The 21,420-nt window shown below is 37.3% G+C and overlaps 2 protein-coding genes across 3 annotated transcripts in view; one reads left to right on the forward strand and one right to left on the reverse strand.

Annotated features, from left to right (window-relative positions):
• The window catches only part of cacna1bb (calcium channel, voltage-dependent, N type, alpha 1B subunit, b), a gene marked incomplete at its 3' end in the record, with an annotated part of 202,456 nt that overhangs the window by 95,076 nt on the left and 85,960 nt on the right, over window positions 1-21,420 (forward strand). Inside the window, exons 10-16 of the mRNA XM_079835329.1 lie at window positions 9,128-9,243; window positions 9,615-9,704; window positions 12,350-12,439; window positions 12,995-13,213; window positions 14,220-14,332; window positions 14,616-14,728; window positions 17,526-17,657. Of these exons, the coding sequence (XP_079691455.1) occupies window positions 9,128-9,243; window positions 9,615-9,704; window positions 12,350-12,439; window positions 12,995-13,213; window positions 14,220-14,332; window positions 14,616-14,728; window positions 17,526-17,657 (873 nt within the window). The remainder of the gene's footprint in view (window positions 1-9,127; window positions 9,244-9,614; window positions 9,705-12,349; window positions 12,440-12,994; window positions 13,214-14,219; window positions 14,333-14,615; window positions 14,729-17,525; window positions 17,658-21,420) is intronic.
• On the reverse strand, window positions 91-7,770 carry LOC307137580 (uncharacterized protein). Of its 2 annotated transcripts, XM_079835330.1 has the most exons (12): window positions 7,702-7,770; window positions 6,157-6,283; window positions 5,958-6,059; window positions 5,819-5,874; window positions 4,502-5,218; window positions 3,608-4,318; window positions 3,410-3,525; window positions 2,693-3,317; window positions 2,034-2,363; window positions 1,810-1,928; window positions 1,102-1,726; window positions 91-770 (listed from the first exon to the last, which is right to left on the reverse strand). In XM_079835330.1, the coding sequence occupies exons 4-12, from the start codon at window positions 5,862-5,864 to the stop codon at window positions 496-498; spliced, it is 3,564 nt and encodes a 1,187-aa protein (XP_079691456.1). In that variant the 5' UTR covers window positions 5,865-5,874; window positions 5,958-6,059; window positions 6,157-6,283; window positions 7,702-7,770; the 3' UTR covers window positions 91-495. The 2 variants fall into 2 exon arrangements, with proteins under 2 accessions (XP_079691456.1, XP_079691457.1); XM_079835331.1 differs by lacking the exon at window positions 7,702-7,770 and having other exon boundaries at window positions 5,819-6,059; window positions 6,157-6,371.

The following is a 21,420-nucleotide window of genomic DNA, read 5'->3' on the forward strand; positions in this document are numbered from 1 at the left end:
AATCTATGTTCAGATGCACTACTATTGTAAAGATGCAGTTTAGATGCATCATATGTATTCTGGTGGTCACAAAAAGACTAACAATTAAGTTAGTACTAAAGTTTGAAGGTTTATTGATTACATTCTCTGTGGGTTGAAAGTGAAATTCATATCATATTTGAAATCTACTCTTACATACTCTCTCGTTATGGACAACATTCTGCAGTAATTCAATAAAAATAGTAAATTTCTGTACAGTAGTTAAAATGGACTCATGTTGTCACACACATTGTCTTTTTCCTTCAGTACTCTAAACATAAAATGTGAACATAAAACACACACTAGCTTCATCTCGATGTAAAATAGAAAATGAGAGGAAAACACTGCAAATCACTGAGCTATATAGACAAAAGTACTGTGGTAAAAGCTGACCATATTGAATTATTATATCAAGTCATCATCAAATTTACATTATACTGTCCAAGTGCATCGTTCGGGTTGTAGAGAACATTGATTCTATATTGAAGATGATCTTGTATGTTTTTGTTCTCTAATATTCCTTGGATATTTTAACTTGTCCATGTCACTTGGATGGTTTTGAGTCATTGGAATATCATCTTTGACACTTTCCATTTTTGAATGCTGAGAACTTGATGTAATGCTGGTGGTGTCATATCCAGATGGTGGGGCATTATTTCTTGAATGAAAGAGCCACTGAGATACTTTGACAGCAGGGTTCAGAGCATTAGCTTCAACTAAGCTGCTGGTATCATACAATAAGTCTCCACTCACTGAAAATACAATAAATGTTAGAAGGCTCGGTTAGTTTTATTTATGCTGGATATTTGTTTTACACGCATATCTCTCACATTAGTATATCTGCTATTTGCTGAGACAAATTAAGATAATTCAAGACATTTGTTGACATAAGTTGGAGCTGTAGGGTATACACATAGAATTTTATTAAAATTGACAGGCATTGGTTTAAACTGGGTCTTAACAGTAGCATTAAATGTATTTGATTACATTTGTTAACACATATATTTTGACATGCCCACTATGTATTAGTCTCGAACACAGCAACATTCTAGCAGGACTAGCTATAGATAAACAGAAACTTACTATTAGGGATCGAGTTGTCAAAGCTTTTCCTTCGTCTGCCAGATGGCTGTTTGGATTCTGCATCAAGGTCCACAACTGCTGCTTCCAGCATCCTCTCAATGAGTTCATCTTCACGTTTATTCCACTCCTCTTCAGTCAGTACCTTCCCAGTTTCTCTCTTTTTTTGAGTAAAGTATTCCCCTTTGTTTCCTGCCACCATCTCTTCAATCATCTCAAGCAGATTTTTGATGTTATTATCAGCTAGTGCATGATATCTGTTTTCACACATTCTTATCAAAGTCTGCAGGGCTTCTCCTTCAGACGCAATGTAATGCTCAACTGGTCTGTCCTTCGGCCAGTCTCCAGAAAATATAATTAGAGTATATCTCCAGACATGCTCCCCAAACAGGCTCATTAACTCCATCACTGTTTCTTCATCTTTTTTTGTAAAAGCCTTATTGACTGGTAGCACTAGCAGGAATGCATGTGGACCTGGCGGACAAACCGTCACACTGCGTAAAATTTCCTTTGTATCTTCCAGATTTGATGTTGACCATCCTGGTGTGTCAACCACTAAGATTTGACATCCTTCAACGTTCCTTTGTTTTACCATACATTGCTTTGTTCTTGGCTGGGGTTTGAATCCCTAGACAGCATATAAAGTAACAATGATAATCTGCTGGCACATTAAACAATAATTTGGTATTAAAGATAAGCAAAGTTAAGTACCTCCTCTAGTGTAATGTCAAAAAAAGTTCCTTGCAAAATCATGTTTCCGGATGTACTTTTCCCAACTCCTTCTCCTCCAAGAAGCACAATCCTAACTTCTGAGAGGTTTTCTTTTCTTTCTGTTGATGGGAAATATATGGTATGTTTTTTTGTCTACAAATAATGTCTTGCATTGTTACGTTGTGCTACTTTTTGTAAATATATATTTTAAAAAAAACTTGTACCTTTAAGCAGCTCTTGAAGGATGCGTTTTAGTCTTCGCCCTTTCTCTATGTCTGTGTTGCCTTTATCCCGCTTCAGTTCATGCTCATTGCATGGATTGCTCTCCTCATCTGGCACCATACTGTCCATGTCACTTGGATGGTTTTGAGTCATTGGAATATCATCTTCGACACTTTCCATTTTTGAATGCTGAGAACTTGATGTAATGCTGATGGTGTCATATCCCGATGATGGGGCATTATTTCTTGAATGCAAGGGCCACTGAGATACTGCAGGGTTCTGATCATTAGCTTCAACTAAGCTGCTGATATCAGACAATGAGTCTGCACTCACTGAAAATACAATAAATGTTAAAAGGCTCGGTTAATTCGTTATGCTGGATATTTGTTTTACACGCAAATCTCTCACATTAGTATATCTGATATTTGCTGAGACAAATTAAGATAATTCAAGACATTTGTTGACATAAGTAAGAGCTGGAGGGTATACACATAGAATTTGATTCAAATTGACAGGGATTGGCTTTAACTGGGTCTTAACAGTAGCATTAAACTTATTTGATTACATTTGTTAACACATATATTTTGACATGCCTACTATGTATTAGTCTCGAACACAGCAACATTCTAGCAGGACTAGCTATAGATAAACAGAAACTTACTATTAGGGATTGAGTTGTTAAAGCTTTGCCTTCGTCTGCCAGATGGCTGTTTGGATTCTGCATCAAGGTCCACAACTGCTGCTTCCAGCATCCTCTCAATGAGTTCATTTTCACATTTATTCCACTCCTCTTTGGTCAGTACCTTCCCAGTTTCTCTCTTTTTTTGAGTAAAGTATTCCCCTTTGTTCCTTGCCACCATCTCTTCAATCATCTCAAGCAGATTTTTGATGTTATTATCAGCTAGTGCATGATATCTGTTTTCACACTTTCTTATCAAAGTCTGCAGGGCTTCTCCTTCAGACGCAATGTAATGCTCAACTGGTCTGTCCTTCAACCAGAATCCAGAGAATATAATTAGAGTATATCTCCAGACATGCTCCCCAAAAAGGCTCATTAACTCCATCACTGTTTCTTCATCTTTTTTTGTAAAAGCCTTATTGACTGGTAGCACTAGCAGGAATGCATGTGGACCTGGCGGACAAACTGTCACACTGCGTAAAATTTCTTTTGTGTCTTCCACATTTGATGTTGACCATCCTGGTGTGTCAACCACTAAGATTTGATATCCTTCAACGTTCCTTTGTTTTACCATACATTGATTTGTTCTTGGCTGGGGTTTAAATCCCTAGACAGCATATAAAGTAACAATGATAATCTGCAGGCATACAGGAATTACACAATCATTTGGTATTAAAGATAAGAAAAGTTAAATAAAACCTGTAATTTAGTGTCAAAAAAAGTTCCTTGCAAAATCATGTTTCCTGATGTACTTTTCCCAGCTTCTTCTCCTCCAAGAAGCACAATCCTAACTTCTGAGAGGTTTTCTTTTCTTTCTGTTGATGAGAAAGATATGGTATGTGTTTTTGTCTACAAATAATGCCTTGCATGCTACATTTTTGTAAATATAAGCAGTACCTTTAAGCAGCTCTTGAAGGATGTATTTTCGTCTTCGCCCTTTCTCTATGTCTATGTTGCCTTTCTTCAGCTTCAGCTCAAGCTCATTGCATGGATTGCTCTCCTCATCTGGCACATAGTGACCACCGTTGTTTTCCATCATCATTTCCTCTATCTTCTTAAGCAGTTCTGTGACTTGGGTGCTGTCAGCGTGATTCTTACAGTTAACAACATGATATCTGTACCCACATTGTTCCATTAGCCACTCAAGAGGCTCTCCTTCCTCTTCAATACGTTCCTCAATGGTCGTATCCCCAAGCCAGTCTCCTCTAGTGAACAGCACGATTGTATGGCTCCACACCTCCTTCCCTAAAAGACCCATGTGTTCCTCCACAGCTGTTTTATAAGATGTATTAAATGCGGTGGCAATGGGAACAGTTAACAGAATAGCATGTGGGCCAGGAGGACATAGATGCACACTACGTCTAATCTCCAGTTTGTCAAAATCTGATGTATTTTCAAGAGGATATTGACAGTACCAGCCTGGAGTATCGACTACAGTCAGATGTCTTCCGTGCACTTCAGCATCCTTAACCTCACAGCATACAGTTGTTCTTGATTCATCAACTTTAAAAGCTTCTTCACCCAGGATAAGGTTGCCTGCAGAACTCCTTGCTGCCCATGCTGCTCCAAGTATTACGATCTGTATATCAGAAAGATGTTGTTCCTCACCTGAAAGAAGAGGTCAAGTTTATATTGCTGACTCTATTTTTATAAATTATGTTGCAGTTTATATAACATGGTTTTAATTCAGGACTATTATTGCCTCAGTAGTTTTTTTTTTTTAAATGTACAAGTATGTACTTTGTTAGAGAAGGACTGATGTTGCTTCTTTAGTATGTTATAATTTCTTACCTTTAATGCATTTTTGGAGTTCAGTCCTTCGACTCTTGACAGCAAGAATTCTCTGTTTGACTTTTTCCTTTCTTATTTTCTCTCTCTCATCCTCCACAGACACACTTTTGCTGAATATAAAGTAATTGTGATTATTTTCAGCTACCAGTTCCTCAATTTTCCCCAGCAGTGTGATCACTTGAGAGCTGTCATCCCTGTTGTTAATATTAAGTACATGATACCTGTTCTGACACTTTCTTAAAAGCACATCGAGGTCTGGCCACTTTCTAAGATAGTTTTTGAAAGATGTATCATCATAAGGAGCAATGCAGCTGAACAGCACAATAATGTGTCTCCAGACATTCTCTGACAAAAACTCCAGTTGTTCATGCAAAGACATTCTATAGACTTTTGGAAACATATTATCTACAGGAATGACCAGAAGGAAGGCGTGAGGTCCAGGAGGACACAGTGTTTGGCACCTTATAATTTCCAGTCTATCAAACTTTGGAGTATCTTCCACAGAGTAATGCCACCACCATCCTGGGGTGTCAACCACAGTCACATGTCTTCCATGTACTTCACCCTCTGCTTGGACAGATCGGGCAGTTCTTCTTTGAACATCAAAAGCATTTCTTCCCAGAATGGTGTTGCCTACTGAACTTTTTCCACTTGGTTCTATTCCACGCAGTTGTCGACCCCCAATCAGTGTAATTCTAATTTCAGGGAATCCTTTGCCTTAAAAAAATAGTTTAAAATAATTATATATTGGAATTGTCAAAAAGTTGTATTAGGCCGTGTGTTCACCAAAGCGTTTTTTCACGCAGCTGGCTGGCGTATTCAATTGTTTTCAATGGGAGTGCCGCGTTTTTAGAACGGCATGAGCGTAACGAGGCGCTGAGTGAATATTTCACGCTCAATCACTGTCACTTTTCACCCAGCTGACAAATACAACACCGACCAACCGCCCCATTCTGCTTGTACTGTACAACATCAACAGATGACAACAAGCTGTATAATAATGGAACAAAATAATTTAAAACAAGAGCCAGAGCAAATACTTTACACTTATCAGCATGTTTTATATAGAATCAATACAGAAACAAACTATTTGTGAAATGAGATACTAGTAACACTTCCACGTATTCCGTACCTTAACAAGCAAATAGTCTCAACTGAAAAAAAAAAACGCTGCACTGCCAAAACGCCCTCAAGCGCCCACAGCGAGATGTTTTCAGCAGAGTGCCTAGCGTTTTCAGCCGGCTAAAAACGCTTTGGTGGATACGCGGCCTTAAAGTTTATTTGTGAAAGTTTAGACATAAGAGAAGAATAACTTACTGCTTGAGACTGTTGAAACAGTTTCCTGTGCCATTTGTTCTGACATGTTTAATTTCCTAATAATCACATTGATTATTTACATCTCAGTTATTCAAACAATCTTGTTCACTGTTTTGAGTCAAATGCAAATAAGTCTTACCTTTTGCGTGTATCGTGTAGCAGCTTAAAATAAAAGGGAAGGGCTGTTTTACTTGCTCATATTTTTGTCAATAGTATGTAGGTTGCCAGTTCTTTAAAAATGCTTCAGTGTTGGGAAAATAATAAGAACAATTATTTTCAGTGAACGCCACGGCTATAGAAACCATCAATATTATACAGAAACGCAGTATGACACATACATCTTCTCTAACGGAGTCATCCACACTCTTGGTTCTCCATGCATTTTTGTAGTGTTGTTCTCCGACCCCGGAAACTCTGGGTTTTCCCAGAGATTTGAAATGAAGGCAAATTGTGTGTGTTTTTGTTCTAAGGAAAGACAACACAAAGGCATAATTGGTTCTTGAAAAAGCTTACCAACTGTGTTGAACAATCAAAAGAAAGACACATTTCTTTCATCAAAGATAATATAAACTGTTTTTCATAAAAAATTATTAAAACCCACATTTATTTATTTATTTTTAAAAACTTGCGGTTTTAATAGTATGACAATGTTGAAAATAATTTAATAATAACCAAAATAAAATAACATTTTCGATCATAAATTTACACGAAAAAAAATCAATCATATTTTCATCACGGTAAAAACGCACCCGGATTAGCCAGAGTTGACTCTATTTAAAAAATGTAAATAAAATGCATTATAGCCTACTCACCAAAACTAGGCTACTGATTATTTGTACACAAAATCCATCCTCCTTTCTTCCTCAAGAAGACTCCAATTACTGAGGTTATCTGTGCATTTCAGTCTTTTTCTATCGTCATGGAGGCTAATAAAAGTCCAGTCTGTCCAGTCTTATTTCTGGCATAGGTTTTTAATTCGCTTTAGGGCTGAGAATGCTCACTCGACAGAAGCAGTGGACTCAAGGACTATTAGTTATAGTACTCTCTGACCATCCAATCAAAGGACGTGAAAATGCTGAGGTTTTTGTACACCTGGGGCACGTTCAAAGCTCAAACCGGTGCGCAAAGTTTTGCTACGGTTTCCGGTTGAACGTCATGTTCCCTGGAAACGGTGTGTAACGGTGTGCAACGGGTTTGAGATGCATATTATCTCGTTTGGTGGGTGTGTCAAATATGTCAGCCCAATCAGCAGCAACATGTATATAAACCACGCAGTATTAAAGAGACAGCTCGAGCTCACACAATGGGTCCAAGTAAAGATGTTTACAAATGTGTCCGCTGCAGCTCAGTATACACAACAATTGAAGGTATTAGAAGACATGATTGTCGTAAGAGTTTTATAGTAATATATATATGTAGCTTTATTGCAAGGCAAGTTTATTTATATACCAAATTTCATATGGTAATTAAGTGACATAAAGTGAGAAAGAAAATACAAGCTATTAAAAAAGTAAGAACTAGAAATAAAATGATTTAAATTAGAATTGATTACCAGGAGATAAAAAAGTTAAATAAATGGGATTGGGGATTGGGATTGCATGTGTTTTGCAGTATTAAACACGTAGCTATTCGATTTTATCAGGCTCCGAAAATTCCTCAAAAAGAACACAAAGAATGGCCCTCTCAGCTGCCATAGTTACAACTCTTGGGTCAACAGAACAGGGTGTTCAACGCTGCACCGTTTCCGTTTAAAAAACGTTTTGCAACGTTTTGTCGGGGCTGAACGCAGCCCTGCTAGATGGAATAATTGCATTGATTATTTACATCGAAATTATTCAAACAATCTTGTTCACTGTTTTGAGTCAAATGCAAACATGTCTTACCTTCTGCTTGTACCACGTAGCAGCTTAAAATGAAAGTGAAAGGCTGTTTTACTTCCTCATTTTTTTGTCAACAGTATGTAGGTTGCCAGTTCTGCTTCAATGTAGGGAAAATAAAAATAACAATTATTTTCAGTGAAGACTGATTTTAGTCCCTTCATTTTATAAACAAGATATTATTTTTAAGGAACTGTATGTAAGAAATGTTTTTCAATTAATCATAAAATGGCCCTGATATGTCACTAGACATTAAGAAATCATGTTAATTTCAAATCCTTATATCACTGACAACAGTAGTCTGGCCAGGATATTGTCATTTAAAAGTTGCAGCCCTCAACTGATGTTGATGTTGACATGTTGTGTTTTGGCCTGAAGCGCCACCCTCCACCTATCTACCAATCACAAAGTCAGTAGGCTAGTGTTTCGGCATCCGGATTGCCAGCTAGTCTGGTTAAGGTTTTACTAATCACCATTATAAAATTTTTGCGAGACCCATTTACTTCACAAAACATCTCTCATGAAGCATAAACATAATTAACAGAAAGAAAAAAAAACTTACTGTGTAGGACTCGTCACTTGCCATTGGAAGCTCCTTGTAGCAGCCTACGTTCTTGCTGGATCCTGCAGTCTATCTGGCAACCTCGAGTCAGGGGGGAGGTGGTTAGGGGATACACAGTACCAGTGTTTGCAGTACCAGTTTTGGCCACAATCATTCATACAGTTCCTTTAAATTATGTACAGTAAACATTTTACCAGTTCCTGATTAATTACTTGAGGGTTCTTAAAAGTGTGAAATTGACTTACAGCATATTTTTTTCCTGTCTGAATTCTTTGACTTCACAGCTCAGGAAAGTCATATCGCCCATCCCTAACTGACGGTACTGTAAAAACACTCACAGTATCAAACAACGTACTTGTTTGATACTGTGGTTTTTTTTACAGTACCGTCAGTTAGGGATGGGCGATATGGCCTAAAATCCATATTGCGATATACATTGCAGCCTCTTGCAATAACAATATATATCACAATATATAAATTATAATAGAACCATTTCAGAACAGAATACATAGGCCCTAAGGAAAGCCAAACTGCTAAATGTATTTAAATAAAGACACGTTGTAAGTAGTTTTGAGAACATTTATTGTGCAAAACTGTAATTATACAACATAATGTTGCAGATAAATAAAATTTGAGTACACTAGCTGCAGAGACTTCTGGGAAGTCCTGTGCCAAACAAATACCTGGCTTTAAGATGAATAGGAATAGACCTCTTGGAATTGTTTGAGAAACACAAAACAAAATTAGAGGAATGTTCTGAACATGATCTGTGACATGATCTAAAATAAGATGGGCTTTCCAACACAACGCACTCAGAGAATTGTATTTGGAAAGCATTCAGAATTTATATTTTTTTGTGTTTGGTCTTAGGGAGTTTGCCAAAGAAAGAGAGCGAGTGGAGAAGAGGCAGGAGTTTTTGAAGCTCCGCAGACAGCAGCAGATTGAGAGAGAGCTCACTGGATACCTGGAGTGGATCTGCAAGGCAGGTTGGTATAAACGTGACCTCTCTCTGCTGTGTCATTTGATTCAGTTGAATACTTCACCACCACAATGCATACAAATCTGTAGTTATGAAAACAGGCCTATTCATAGCAAGCCTGCATTTTTCAAAGCTAAGATAAGATATTAAAATTAAATAATGCATCTCTGTAAAGTACTTCAGATAAAGTCCAGTATATTCTTATATGTAAAACAAAGGACAGTACTGCGTCTGAATAGTTTTAGTGCAAATATTTTAATTTACATTTAGTATAATTTAGTCATCTGTACAGTACCAATGGAAATGGGCCTTAATTCTTTGTAGAGTGTATTGCATATAATGGCTTCACTGATTTTCTTACTTATTTGTTCATTACAGAGGAAGTGTTGCTGGCAGAGGAAGACCAGAATGCTGAGGAGAAATCCCCTTTGGATGGTGCGTGGTACAGGAGGAAACAAAACAACCCAGGTGAAAAGAGGGCAAGGGTCATGGGGCTGGTTTACCATAGTATCATGATAAACCAGGCCAGTGGAAGGAATGACCTCTTGTTACATGAGCCATCATGTGAACATGCTTTTGCACTGTTATGGGGCAACATGACTTTTGGGAATCTGAGTTTAGATTTCGATCTTTTCACCTGGGCACAGTTGCTAGATAAGTGAATTGATCATAATGTTGAGCCGAGCCATCTCCAATTACTATTTTTCCTTAAAGATACAAGAATAAATGTAAATACAGTCCATGTGTATTGTATTTACATGCTAAAATACTCCTAAAGCCAGTTAAACATCCAGTCTCAATAGGAAATATGTGAAGAAAGCAAAGAAAATATTTATTTTCTTTTTCCTTAGTGCCATATTGCCTATATTCACACTGTGAGCAACTTGCTTTTCTACTCACAGACTCTGTTTTATCAAGGCCCATAATCTCTGTCGATTTGGGCTGTTTTGGAAGCCAGGAGTAATTACAGGAAATAAGACGACTGGGATAATTGGATTAGACACATGCACACACGCATACATTTTCCACTGAATAGATAAGTAGTGATGCCACTAACCCAAGTACATACAGTACTGTGCAAAAGTCTTAGGCACATTAGTATTTTCACCCCCAAAAATGGGTTTAAGCCGGTTATTTATATATTTTGTAATAGTGTGTCAGTAGGGAATATCAGTTTACATTTTCAAACATTCATTTTGCCATTAATTGTAATAAACCATTCCAGTGAGATTTTTGTATGCAGAAGGAGTCTGACAACAGAGGTATGATCCACACAGAGATCTGATCTCACCATCATCGAGTCTGTCTGGGATTACATGAAGAAACAGAAAAACTGAGACAAAATCCAGAAGAACTGCAGCAAGACGCTTGAAGAAACCTTCCAGCAAAGAGTTTTAGACACTTGTGTAAAAATGCTGTAAAGTCAGGAAGCTTTCAAAAATAATGTCATTTTGTTTATCAATTATTAACTAAATCAAATCAGTATTTGGTGTGACCACCCTTTGCGTTTAAAACAGCTTTTGTTTTGGTACACTTGCTCATAGTTTTTCAGGAAGGTTTCTTCAAGGGTCCTGGAGACGTTTCCGCAGTTCTTCTGGATTTTGTCGGCCTCAGTTGTTTCTGTTTCTTCATGTAATAACAGATGGACTCGATGATGTTGAGATAAGATCATACCAGCTGTTGTCAGACACCTCCTGCATACAAAAATCTCACTGGATTATTACAATTAATGGTAAAGTGAATGTTTGGATTTCCTATAGGAAATAGTATACAAATAGATAAATAGTATACTAACACACACTACAGCAAAATATATAAATCTTAAAGCTACTCAAATACTAACGTGCCTAAGACTTTTGCACAGTATTGTACATCATGACATTATGTTTTAAAAATACAGTAAATGCTGCTTTTCCAGTAAATCAGGTAAAGTTGTGATTGTACTGTATATAGCTTTGCCCAACTTACAACAGAATGTCATTACATCTGTTAGTTTTCTATCTTCACTGTCTTCACTATCTGGCGGAGGCTAGATGATTAAACCTATGGTTTCTTCTTGAGCTTTAATTAGTGGTGTCGAGTGGATCTATGCATTTAGAGAAGAGGGGATAGATAGAGTGAAAGTGTGAGAGTGGCGGGATCACATGACTGATGAGTCTGCAAGATCAGGCCTGTAATGTGCACACATTTCTCACTGTAGCTAGATACTCATACACTATATTGCCAAAAGTATTGGGACACCCCTCCAATTGATTGCCAAGAGAACGGTACTTGCCTGACTGCATTGTGCCAAGTGTAAAGTTTGGTGGAGGGGGGATTATGGTGTGGGGGTTGTTTTTCAGGGGTTGGGCTTGGCCACTTAGTTCCAGTGGAAGGAGCTCTTAATGCTTCAGCATAACAAGACATTTTGGACATTTTCATTCTCCCAACTTTGTGGGAACAGTTTGGGGATGGCCCCTTTCTGTTCCAACATGACTGCGCACCAGTGCACAAAGCAAGGTCCATAAAGACATGGATGAGCGAGTTTGGTGTGGAGGAAATTGACGGGCCTGCATAGAGTCCTGACCTCAAACCGATAGAACACCTTTGGGATGAATTAGCGCAGAGACTACAAGCCAGGCCTTCTTGTCCAACATCAGTGCCTGACATCACAAATGTGCTTATAGAAGAATGGTCAGAAATTACGATAAACACACCCCTAAACCTTGTGGAAAGCCTTCCTAGAAGAGTAGAAGCTGTTATAGCTGCAAAGGGTGGGCCAACTCCATATTAAACCCTACGGATTAAGAATGGGATGTGCATGTAAAGGCATGCGTCCCAAAACCTTTGGCAATATATGTATAAAGCTTATGTAATAAGTATAAAGGATATCATTCATTTTAAAATGAAGATAATTCAAAGACATTATATTACTTTGACAGACAAGTAAAATTATTGTTTTTCAGATATATGTATTATTGTTAACCAGTTGTTTCTCATTTGATAAAAACATATGCTAGTAAAAACGTGTTAAACATTAACATTTACAATGTTTTTTTTTCCAATCTAATTATGAATTTGTTTCGTTTAACTCGTTTAACTGTATTTGCATGCTTATGCATTTTTGTGTTCAGTCCTGAAAAGAACAAAGTCCAGAAAGGGTAGAAACGACCTCATCAGTGCTGAAGAAGGAGAGGAACATTTCACAGACATCTCCTCTGTTGGTAAGTCTTGACTTTTAACCTTCAGAAACTCTATATCAATTACTGTGATGCATGACCCACAGTAAGCCAAATGGTACTTTTTTACATAGCCTGCATCAAACATTTCTCATAGAAAAGAATAGAATTTGTTCTATTTTTTATTTTATATATTTATTATAGAATTATGTCAATAGTAAGCAAAAAGTGTTCTCAAATAAATCACTTCCTTTGGTAAATAGTAAACTGAAACCTCTACACAGTTTTCAGATTAGCATGAATGTGCCCATTAGGTAAAATGGAGAAGGGAGAGCAGAATCAGGTGACTACGGCTGTGTATTAATACTGCCATTGTAACCCTTACAATCATTCAAGCTTGAGTAGGTGTTCTCTTATGTTTGAGATTTAAAAAGCTGATAGAATGATTTATAATCTTAATGAATAACAAATCCAATGCCACTGATCTCAACAATATGCAGTTTATATTCTTGTCTGTATTATTCATAGTTACATTAAAGATGAATTTAGAGTAGTAGCTACAGTAGTAGTGTGTTTTTAAAAAAATTTTCAACTCTCTAGCGCCACCTGGATCACCTTTTGCCCGAGCTAGCCTGAAGAGCAGTAAGAACGATAGCTCCTCGTACTTCCGTCGAAAGGAAAAGAGGGTACGCTTTTTCATCCGGCGGATGGTGAAGGCACAGAGTTTCTACTGGATCGTTCTCTGCTTGGTGGGATTGAACACGATGTGCGTGGCTATGGTCCATTACGACCAGCCTGAGGGGCTCACCAAGGCCCTGTGTAAGGTTGCTTTCTGTTCACTAGTAAATTCAATTGAACTGTGTCAAAACTGTCACAGTGATTATTTAATTTTTTGGCCTATTTAGTTTCCTAAACAGCATGTCATTAGGCTAGTTTTGCAATCTCTCCCTGCTTCGTGAGTCACGACTCGTGAACATGAACGATTTGAGACAGTAACAGTAAATATCTCATTTCAGTTTCTCAGGCAAAAAAAATGAATTTCATTAATTTCTATAAAGCAGCTTGTTTCAGTGAATAAATTCAAAACTAGGATTAAGCTTGATGTCTGTTCAGTGATATTAATATATGATTATTTTGAATGAGCTTTTATTTCCATATTGTCAGTTTTCATTTACATTTGAGTTTGTTTTATTAATTTTGTTATGTGCTTTTTTTAATAATTCTATTTATTTTGAAAGTTTGTATATTCAGGTTTCAGTTTTTGTAATTTTAATATTTCAACTTCAACGTATTTATTTCAGTTAGTTGCCAAAGCAACATTTCTTATTTTGTTTTTCATGTAATATGTATAATTTATTTTATTTCAGCCTTATTTCAATTACCAAAACTATTTAATAGTTTTACTTGTAGCTAACCATAACAACACTGCATGTATAAAATGTTTTTATTATTGTGTATTGTTAAAATATAATCAAATAAAACATTAATTAAATAGTTAAATTATGATAACATTTAATTGTTTTACTCTTTTTTGTTAAATGATTGATCCTCTGATAAAAAAAATCTATTTAACAACTTAAATAAATATATATTATAAATACATTTAAATACATATATTTAATTTATATAATTTAAATGTTTTTATTAAAAGTATATATTGAATATTGTCAAAAGGATGACAAATATTGATATGTTATTTCTTTTAGCTTTGTTGCCCAATGCCCAGCTCTACCTTGTAATAGCATTAGTTTTGAAGGTTTGTGTGGGAAAAGCTTGGGTGTTGATGGATAACCTAATCTCTCCTTTCATTTCGACGGGCTGTTAGACCTGGCAGAGTTTGTATTCCTGGGTCTGTTTCTGACAGAGATGACTCTGAAGATGTACGGCCTGGGGCCCAGAAACTACTTTCACTCCTCGTTCAACTGTTTTGACTTTGGGGTGAGTCACAGCGCACATGATTCACACGAGCCTGTGAGGCTGCATCCAGTCAGTCATTATCAGCCACTGCGATACTTATGTCCACACTGAACGCCACAGAGACGTCCAGGAGTTGTGGCTGAGCCGTTTTACTCACATCCCCTCCGACTATTATTTTTCTGTTATATTTTATTTGTTTTCTAGTAAACCGGCCTAGTTTAATAATTGCCATCTGCTCATTTAAATGAAATGCTACAAAAAATGAACCCATATAACTAAAAGAGTCTTTAATTTATATTCTCAGGTAATTGTGGGGAGTATATTTGAGGTGGTGTGGGCGGCAATCCAGCCTGGTGCGTCTTTTGGGATCAGTGTTCTGAGAGCCCTGCGCCTGCTCCGTATCTTTAAAGTAACCAAGTAAGTAGATGAATGCACATACATATACAGGGCTTGACATTGACTGATATTACGAGTGGTGTGTAACACACTCACTCTACTAGCCATTTTGGCGGGTGGAATTTTATATATAATATATCGATTTTTAAATTTTAGTCTTTTAAAAAGGCATCTGAAATAATAAACTAAGCGTAATGTAGTGTTGTCAAAAATATTGCTTTTTTGATACTATGGGCGTCGGAAGCAAAAATAAAAAGTGGGTGAATCCTCCGGCTCCCCCAGAAAAAAATTACTGGAGTAGATGCCAATTTCTGTTTTCTGGTGCCTTTTATATTAAACAATTGCTTTTATAACCTAAAAAGGTTACCACATACCTGCCAAGGTTTCCCAAAAATTAACACCGCAACAAAAGTCTAGTAAGTTGTTTTGAACAAAAAAATCCTTCCTCCGCCAAGCAGTTCAGGTAACTAGTACCGTTATAACAACATAGTGTAACTGTAACTGTAATTCAATGCTGCAACAATGACTACATGATGCCTTTAAAATCAACAGGCGAACAAATGATGAACATTCACTTAAATACCAGCTTGTATGTGAGCACACAGCCAGACCCACCTGAGCAGCAGATATGCTTAGATGCTTTGTGTACCTTGCTGTGTCGCGGGTGCGAGTAGGCGAAAGTAGTGAAAACATGGAATGGAGTTTAATTAAATGGGCTCTGAATGAGCCAAGTGGAATGGATTTGAGGAAGCAGCAGTATCAATGGTCTTAAAGGGATCCCCTGGTGTTAAGACTTGTATGGCTTAATATAACATACATTTTGTCTCTTACTGAATTATGTAGTAGAAAACCCATGAAAGATCTACGTTATTTAAAAAATCCATTATATATTTGGACAATGGGCGGCGCCGTTTTGTTTGCGTTCTAGGTCGATGATGTAGAATGGTTGCACTCGCCAATCAACTGGTGCTACCCTTAGCTATTTTTACCACAACACAATTCGAAAAATGTTAAACAAAACCAATCAATTGCTTTGTAATTGCATTTAAAACACACTCAAACACACATGTGCACACAAACTCACACACACAAACAGACTGGCGCGCGCGCGCGCGCACACACACACACACACACACACACACACACACAAACACATCTGACAGAATGCTCTGTCTCAATCGAGATGTGTTATGGGCTGCCCTCGTCAGTCTCCATGACAGGGGCTGAATCCGAAATCGCCCCCTATACCCTTAAATAGGGCACTATTTGAGGTGACAGCCATTTGTAGTGGTGCCTGAAACAACAGTTGACATGTTCGAGTGCATTCATTCTATCCCACATTGCACCGCAATAACGAGTGTACAGCGGATGAACACACAACGGCTGTCCAACTTCTTCACGCACTCGTTCTCATCCCCTCCTTTAAGTGAACTGTATTACTAAAGTGGGGAAAAGTGAATGAGGGTTTAGGGGGCGATTTCGGATCCAGCCAGGGAGAGTGCTGGCCTGCCAAATCGGAACCAGGTGACAAATTAGGCAAGTCAAGCCTCATAACATTACAGAGCGTGTGTGCGCGCGCAGTGCGTGTGTGGATGTGTGTGTATGTGCGTGTGCGCACAGTGCGTGGATATGTGTGTGTGTGCGAGCGCGCCGATCTGTTGGTGTGAGTTTGTGTGCACGTGTGTTTGAGTGTGTTTTAAATGCAATTGCAAAGCAATTGATTGGTTTTGTTTAACTCTGAAACATTTTTCGAGTTGTGTAGTGGTAGAAATAGCTACGGGTAGCACCAGTTGATTGCCGAGTGCAACTATTCTACGTCATCGACCTAGAACGCAAACAAAATGGCGCCGCCCATTGTCCAAATATATAATAGATTTTTTAAATAACGTACATCTTTCATTGGTTTTCTACTACATTTTTCTGTAAGAGACATCATTTTTGTTATATTAAGCCATACAAGTCTTAACACCGGGGGATCCCTTTAAAAAGTGGGTGAGTCTTATTCCACCCACATACAATGGTTCCAATGCCCATGTTCGATACATTTTGATTAGATACACGATACCAGTTGCGCTTTCTCACTCTCTCATCTCTCTGACAGCAATTTGAATCAAAAACCTGCCTTTGCTCACACACTCATTTAATTTGCTCCAGATTAATATTGTTGGTGTTACAGGGCTTTTTGGCATTGAATTGTGCGGATTGCACATCATTTTACTCATTCCCGCAGATTTTGTGTTCATACCCAAAGTGCGCATGCATAAAGCCGCCTCTCAGTACTAAATTAAGTTATTATTTTGCTGCTTATTGCGCTTAAACAGTCAAATACACAAAATAATGTCAAACTGCCAGTCTTGGCGAGTATTCACGTAAACACAGTCAGTTATGTTTTAAGTGAACGTAAATGTTTGAGAAAGAAAATTAATGTGTAACAGTATAATGGATCTGTGTGTCAGGTCTTAAAGTGACAGCAACCTAATAATGAGATATTAAAAATATCTATATGTCAGTTTTTCCCCAGGGTATCGATGTAAAAATTGTGGCCAGTTAAAATGCGGATTTAACTTTGGAAAACCACCAGCCAAAAAAGTTAATGAAAAGCCCTTTGTGTGTATATATCTTATATATGTATATATACTTGTATATTTTATAATAAATCATCTTTGACACTTCTATCCTCTATCACAATCTAACAAACCTCTTGCAGAATAATAGGTTCATTATTTTTATTTTACACTCTGAAACCAGCATTTCTTAAAGTACTCAGAGCCACTTCTATATGTTGTGGTCTATATGTTAATTCTCTCTCTCTTTGCAGGTACTGGAACTCTTTGCGTAATCTGGTGGTTTCACTGTTAAACTCCATGAAGTCCATCATCAGCTTGCTCTTCCTCCTCTTCCTCTTCATCGTGGTGTTTGCTCTGCTAGGCATGCAGCTCTTCGGGGGCCAGTGAGTGATTTTGGAAATTATCCTCCATCATTCTAGCCATTTCTGTCACATGTCACCCCTTTGATTCAACTAAGAAAGAAATTGTATTTGCTCTGTTGGGGGAAAAAAAACCTTATTCCACAATTTTCTAATATTCTCCACACAACAATGTGCAAGCTGAAAGATATAGACAACCCTCATGCACTTTTTGATTAATTAATTGGCACAACCATTTAAAACATAACCACAATCAAAAAGTGACAGGCTGGAGCAGATTCTCTAAAGATTCTGGAAGTCTGTATGCAACTGGATGCCTTATGACCACAGCTGGCCTACCCTGAAGCTCTAATAGAAGTTTCCGAAACATCCCTGTGGCATCTGCTTCAGATCAGTTTTCTGGAGCTGATCTAAAGCCTGACAGCGTGTTTGATGAGTCTTCTGTCGGACTGAGATCAGCCCTAGGCTCCATCTGCTGGGGTGCGGCTGCTTTATCCATGAACAAAACTGGTCACAACATGTGCTCAATTGTGCAATCTCATTTATGTAATGGGCTTGTAAAAACGTGTCCTGCTGTCATGTGCAGTTTTGGTAATACGTTGATAGTCATTCTTAAGTTTGAGCTGTTTTCGAGCAGAGAAGCTCTGGAGAGATTTGGATTTTCTTCAGCCTTCCTGGACACTGTCTGCATCCTAAATTGCATACTCTCTACTTCTTTTGAATAAGTAGTTATTTCTCAAAAAAGAAAGTATGTTCTGTATAGTGTGAATGTGTGTAGAATAGAGCGACCACCTGGTTATTGCTCTGTTGTAGTACAGTAGATATGATTTTGCGGGGCAAATTTATAAAGATAAATTTTGTCCTATTATATGTAAATATTGATTTACATTAGTTGGAAAGCCTATGTGCCATCCTGTTGATGATAAGATTTTAAATCGCCAATAAGCTCTGTGACTGGCACTCAATTTGCCCAGGTTCGAGTAATACATATGATACTAAATATAATAAAGTGAATATTAGGCTGTAGGTAAAAATAATACATTTTGACTAGTTTATTTATTACAAACAAAAAATGCGTTTTCACCGGATTCAGTGCATCTTGAACTTGTATGCTTTTGTTGTCCTGGCTGGTGTAGCTACATATGACTTTTGATAAGGTTCCTTTGCTTCATCTACGCAGTCATCATCAGCAGAAAAATCTTGGTTATTTTTCTGCTCTAGCTGTCATTTCTGACCGGAAAAGTTTTGAAATTTAAAAAATCACTGCTTCATCAGAATGATATGAAACTTGGTGACTTTTCTAGCATTAGGTATGTAAACACACAAAAAAATTGGGGTCATGATTCGAGCATGCTAATTAGTCGTTAAAAAAAAGTAGCGTTCATTGTCTTCGTCATAAATGACCGACCATAGGAAATGAATGGGAAATTGGCACAAAAATTCTCAGAATATTTGTGTGTACAATCCACAAATCGGCCACGATGCTGAAAAAAAGTACACAGCAGTAAAGAGGTGACTCTCTAAAACATCAAGAGTGTGATATTGACACATCCACACACACACACACACACACACCTATGAAACACTGAACCTATGAACCACATTTAGAATTTTTAAAAATCACAGCTTCATCAGAATGATGTGACTGAATAATGTGACTTTTCTAGCATTAGGTATGTAAACACAGAAAAAAATTGAGGGCATGATTCGAGCATGCTAAGGGGTCATAAAAAATATTCCCACTTGTGCTCTTCGGTCAAAAATGACCACCATAGGAAATGAATGGGAAATCTGCAAAAACACAAATTCACAGAAAAAAATCTATATTTCTAACAAAAAAAATGTCTAAAACTTTATAATAAATAGTCTTTGAGATTTTTTAAAAATATATTTAAATCCATCAACAACAAAAAAATAATTAAATGTGTTCAAAAGAGAACTAGGGAATGCTCAAGCCTCTCCATAGAGACCTCTAGTGAATACACCCATTTCTTAAATATTTCCAAAAGAGGGGGCTAATCTGCCTTCAAAAAATATATTTTGAAGGCCTAGTCTCCATTTTAACCTGAAATACTGCAATAATGAAATAATAAAAATAAAAAATTAATTTTCAATGGCAAAAATAGACCATAATTATTGCATAAATATAAAAAAATACAATCAAATCATCTCAAAATACAAAATTAAAAATAAAAAATATTATTGGAGAAAAATAAATTGCTTTGGTTTTACTGGGTTGGAGGATGTTTAATTTTTAGGTGTCCAGTCACTTATGACCGCGAAGACAACCAATGCAACCCCTAAACGAAGAGCACCAGAGGGTTAAACGGAAATCATATTTTTTAGTATTATATTTCTTATTGTGGTATTGCAATTTCAGGGAAGAAATAAAATAATGCAGGCATAATTGAAAATGTGGGATACTGATTACGTCTTATGGGACAAAGCTCTGTGACCTACCATCGTCAGTTGTGTTACTTCACCGCCATTCACATATCCTCTTCCCGTGGCCTCATGGGACAGTAAAATATCCACTGGATGCAGTAGACTATCCGAGTACTTTTTTTTTTGCCTACTGTTCTGTCTATCTGTCTGTCTATCTACATTTTTGTAAGTGTTTAATTGACAGCCTTAATTATAGATTTGATATGTTTTATATCTTATGTTATATATAAGTTTTTTTTCTGTTCCCATCTCGCATCAATTAAATTTGACATTTTATGTATAAAATACATTTTATGTTAGAATTTCAGTCCATCCATCCATCATCCGCTCCCTTCTTTTCTATAATTCCTCTGCCCTTGTGCCAACTCTTGTGTGCAGAGGGAGTGATACGGCATGCCAACAAGGATTTAGATCTCTACGCTCAAAGAATTACTGAGCTGATTATGCAGTGTGTCTGCTTGCTTTAATGAAAGACACCCCGCTGACATCAAGCTTGATGAATGAAAGCTTTAGTCATGCCCTTCCACTTTCTCTCTCTCTCTCTCTCTCTTTAGTTGCATTGGGCTGCTTTATTTTATTTTATTTCATTTTATTTTTTATTAATAACCAGTCAAACCACGACCTCAGTTTTTAAACAACGATCCAATCAGATGAATCTGAACATCTCTAGTGTAGTGATAGTGTTTATTATTATTAACAATGGATAATGTGTGTTCTCACATTTAAATATGGCTTCTTTTTAGTACTGTTGCGCTCCATCCAGCTGTTTTTAAAGTAAGAACGCGTCCTGTGTGAATGCCCATTAGTCATCACAGCTAGACTGTGTGTCTAAAGGAAGAAATGCATATTCAAGAGTCAGATGGGAAATCGTACCCATGAGTCACTCTGCCTTTCCAAATAAAGCTCACATGCGCTAGTAGACCTATTTTTAATTTGACACATACAGCATTTATGATCTGCTTTCATGATGATGTGTTCTGATAGGTGGTTGTCTCGTGCGTGTTGTGACGTCAGTACACATACACATCTCCCATTGGCTGTGATGTAATCAGGGATTAAAGCCTGTAGGGTCTGATCGTATTAACTCACCTGGATGTGTTTGTTGACTGTGTTTTGAGGTCTTGTCAAATGCCACTAGAGTTTGCTAAATTGCTGTCATGCAGATTACCAGTGAAAGCGCTGGAGTTTTGGAAGGGATTGCAGAGTACAAGCATAAGCATTTGAGTGGTTTGAAGAGACTTTCTAATTTAGACTTTCTAGATGAAAACGCTCTGAGTGAAGTGGCTGTTTTATTCCTTGTGTTTCAGAGAAATATGTCTGCAGATGACATAACCCACTTGGT

The sequence above is a fragment of the Gobio gobio genome (genome assembly GCF_949357685.1).
Source record: "Gobio gobio genome assembly, chromosome: 14".
NCBI lineage: Eukaryota > Metazoa > Chordata > Actinopteri > Cypriniformes > Gobionidae > Gobio > Gobio gobio.

Excerpts from the sequence above, each read along its gene's own strand:
- LOC307137580 (XM_079835330.1), bottom strand. The coding sequence starts at position 5,864 with ATGTCAGAACAAATGGCACAGGAAACTGTTTCAACAGTCTCAAGCA. Across the intron at positions 3,526-3,607 it reads CCTTCAAGAGCTGCTTAAAG|AAAGAAAAGAAAACCTCTCA; the intron begins GTACTGCTTATA and ends TCTCATCAACAG. Across the intron at positions 771-1,101 it reads TGACAACTCGATCCCTAATA|TGAGTGGAGACTTATTGTAT; the intron begins GTAAGTTTCTGT and ends TTGTATTTTCAG.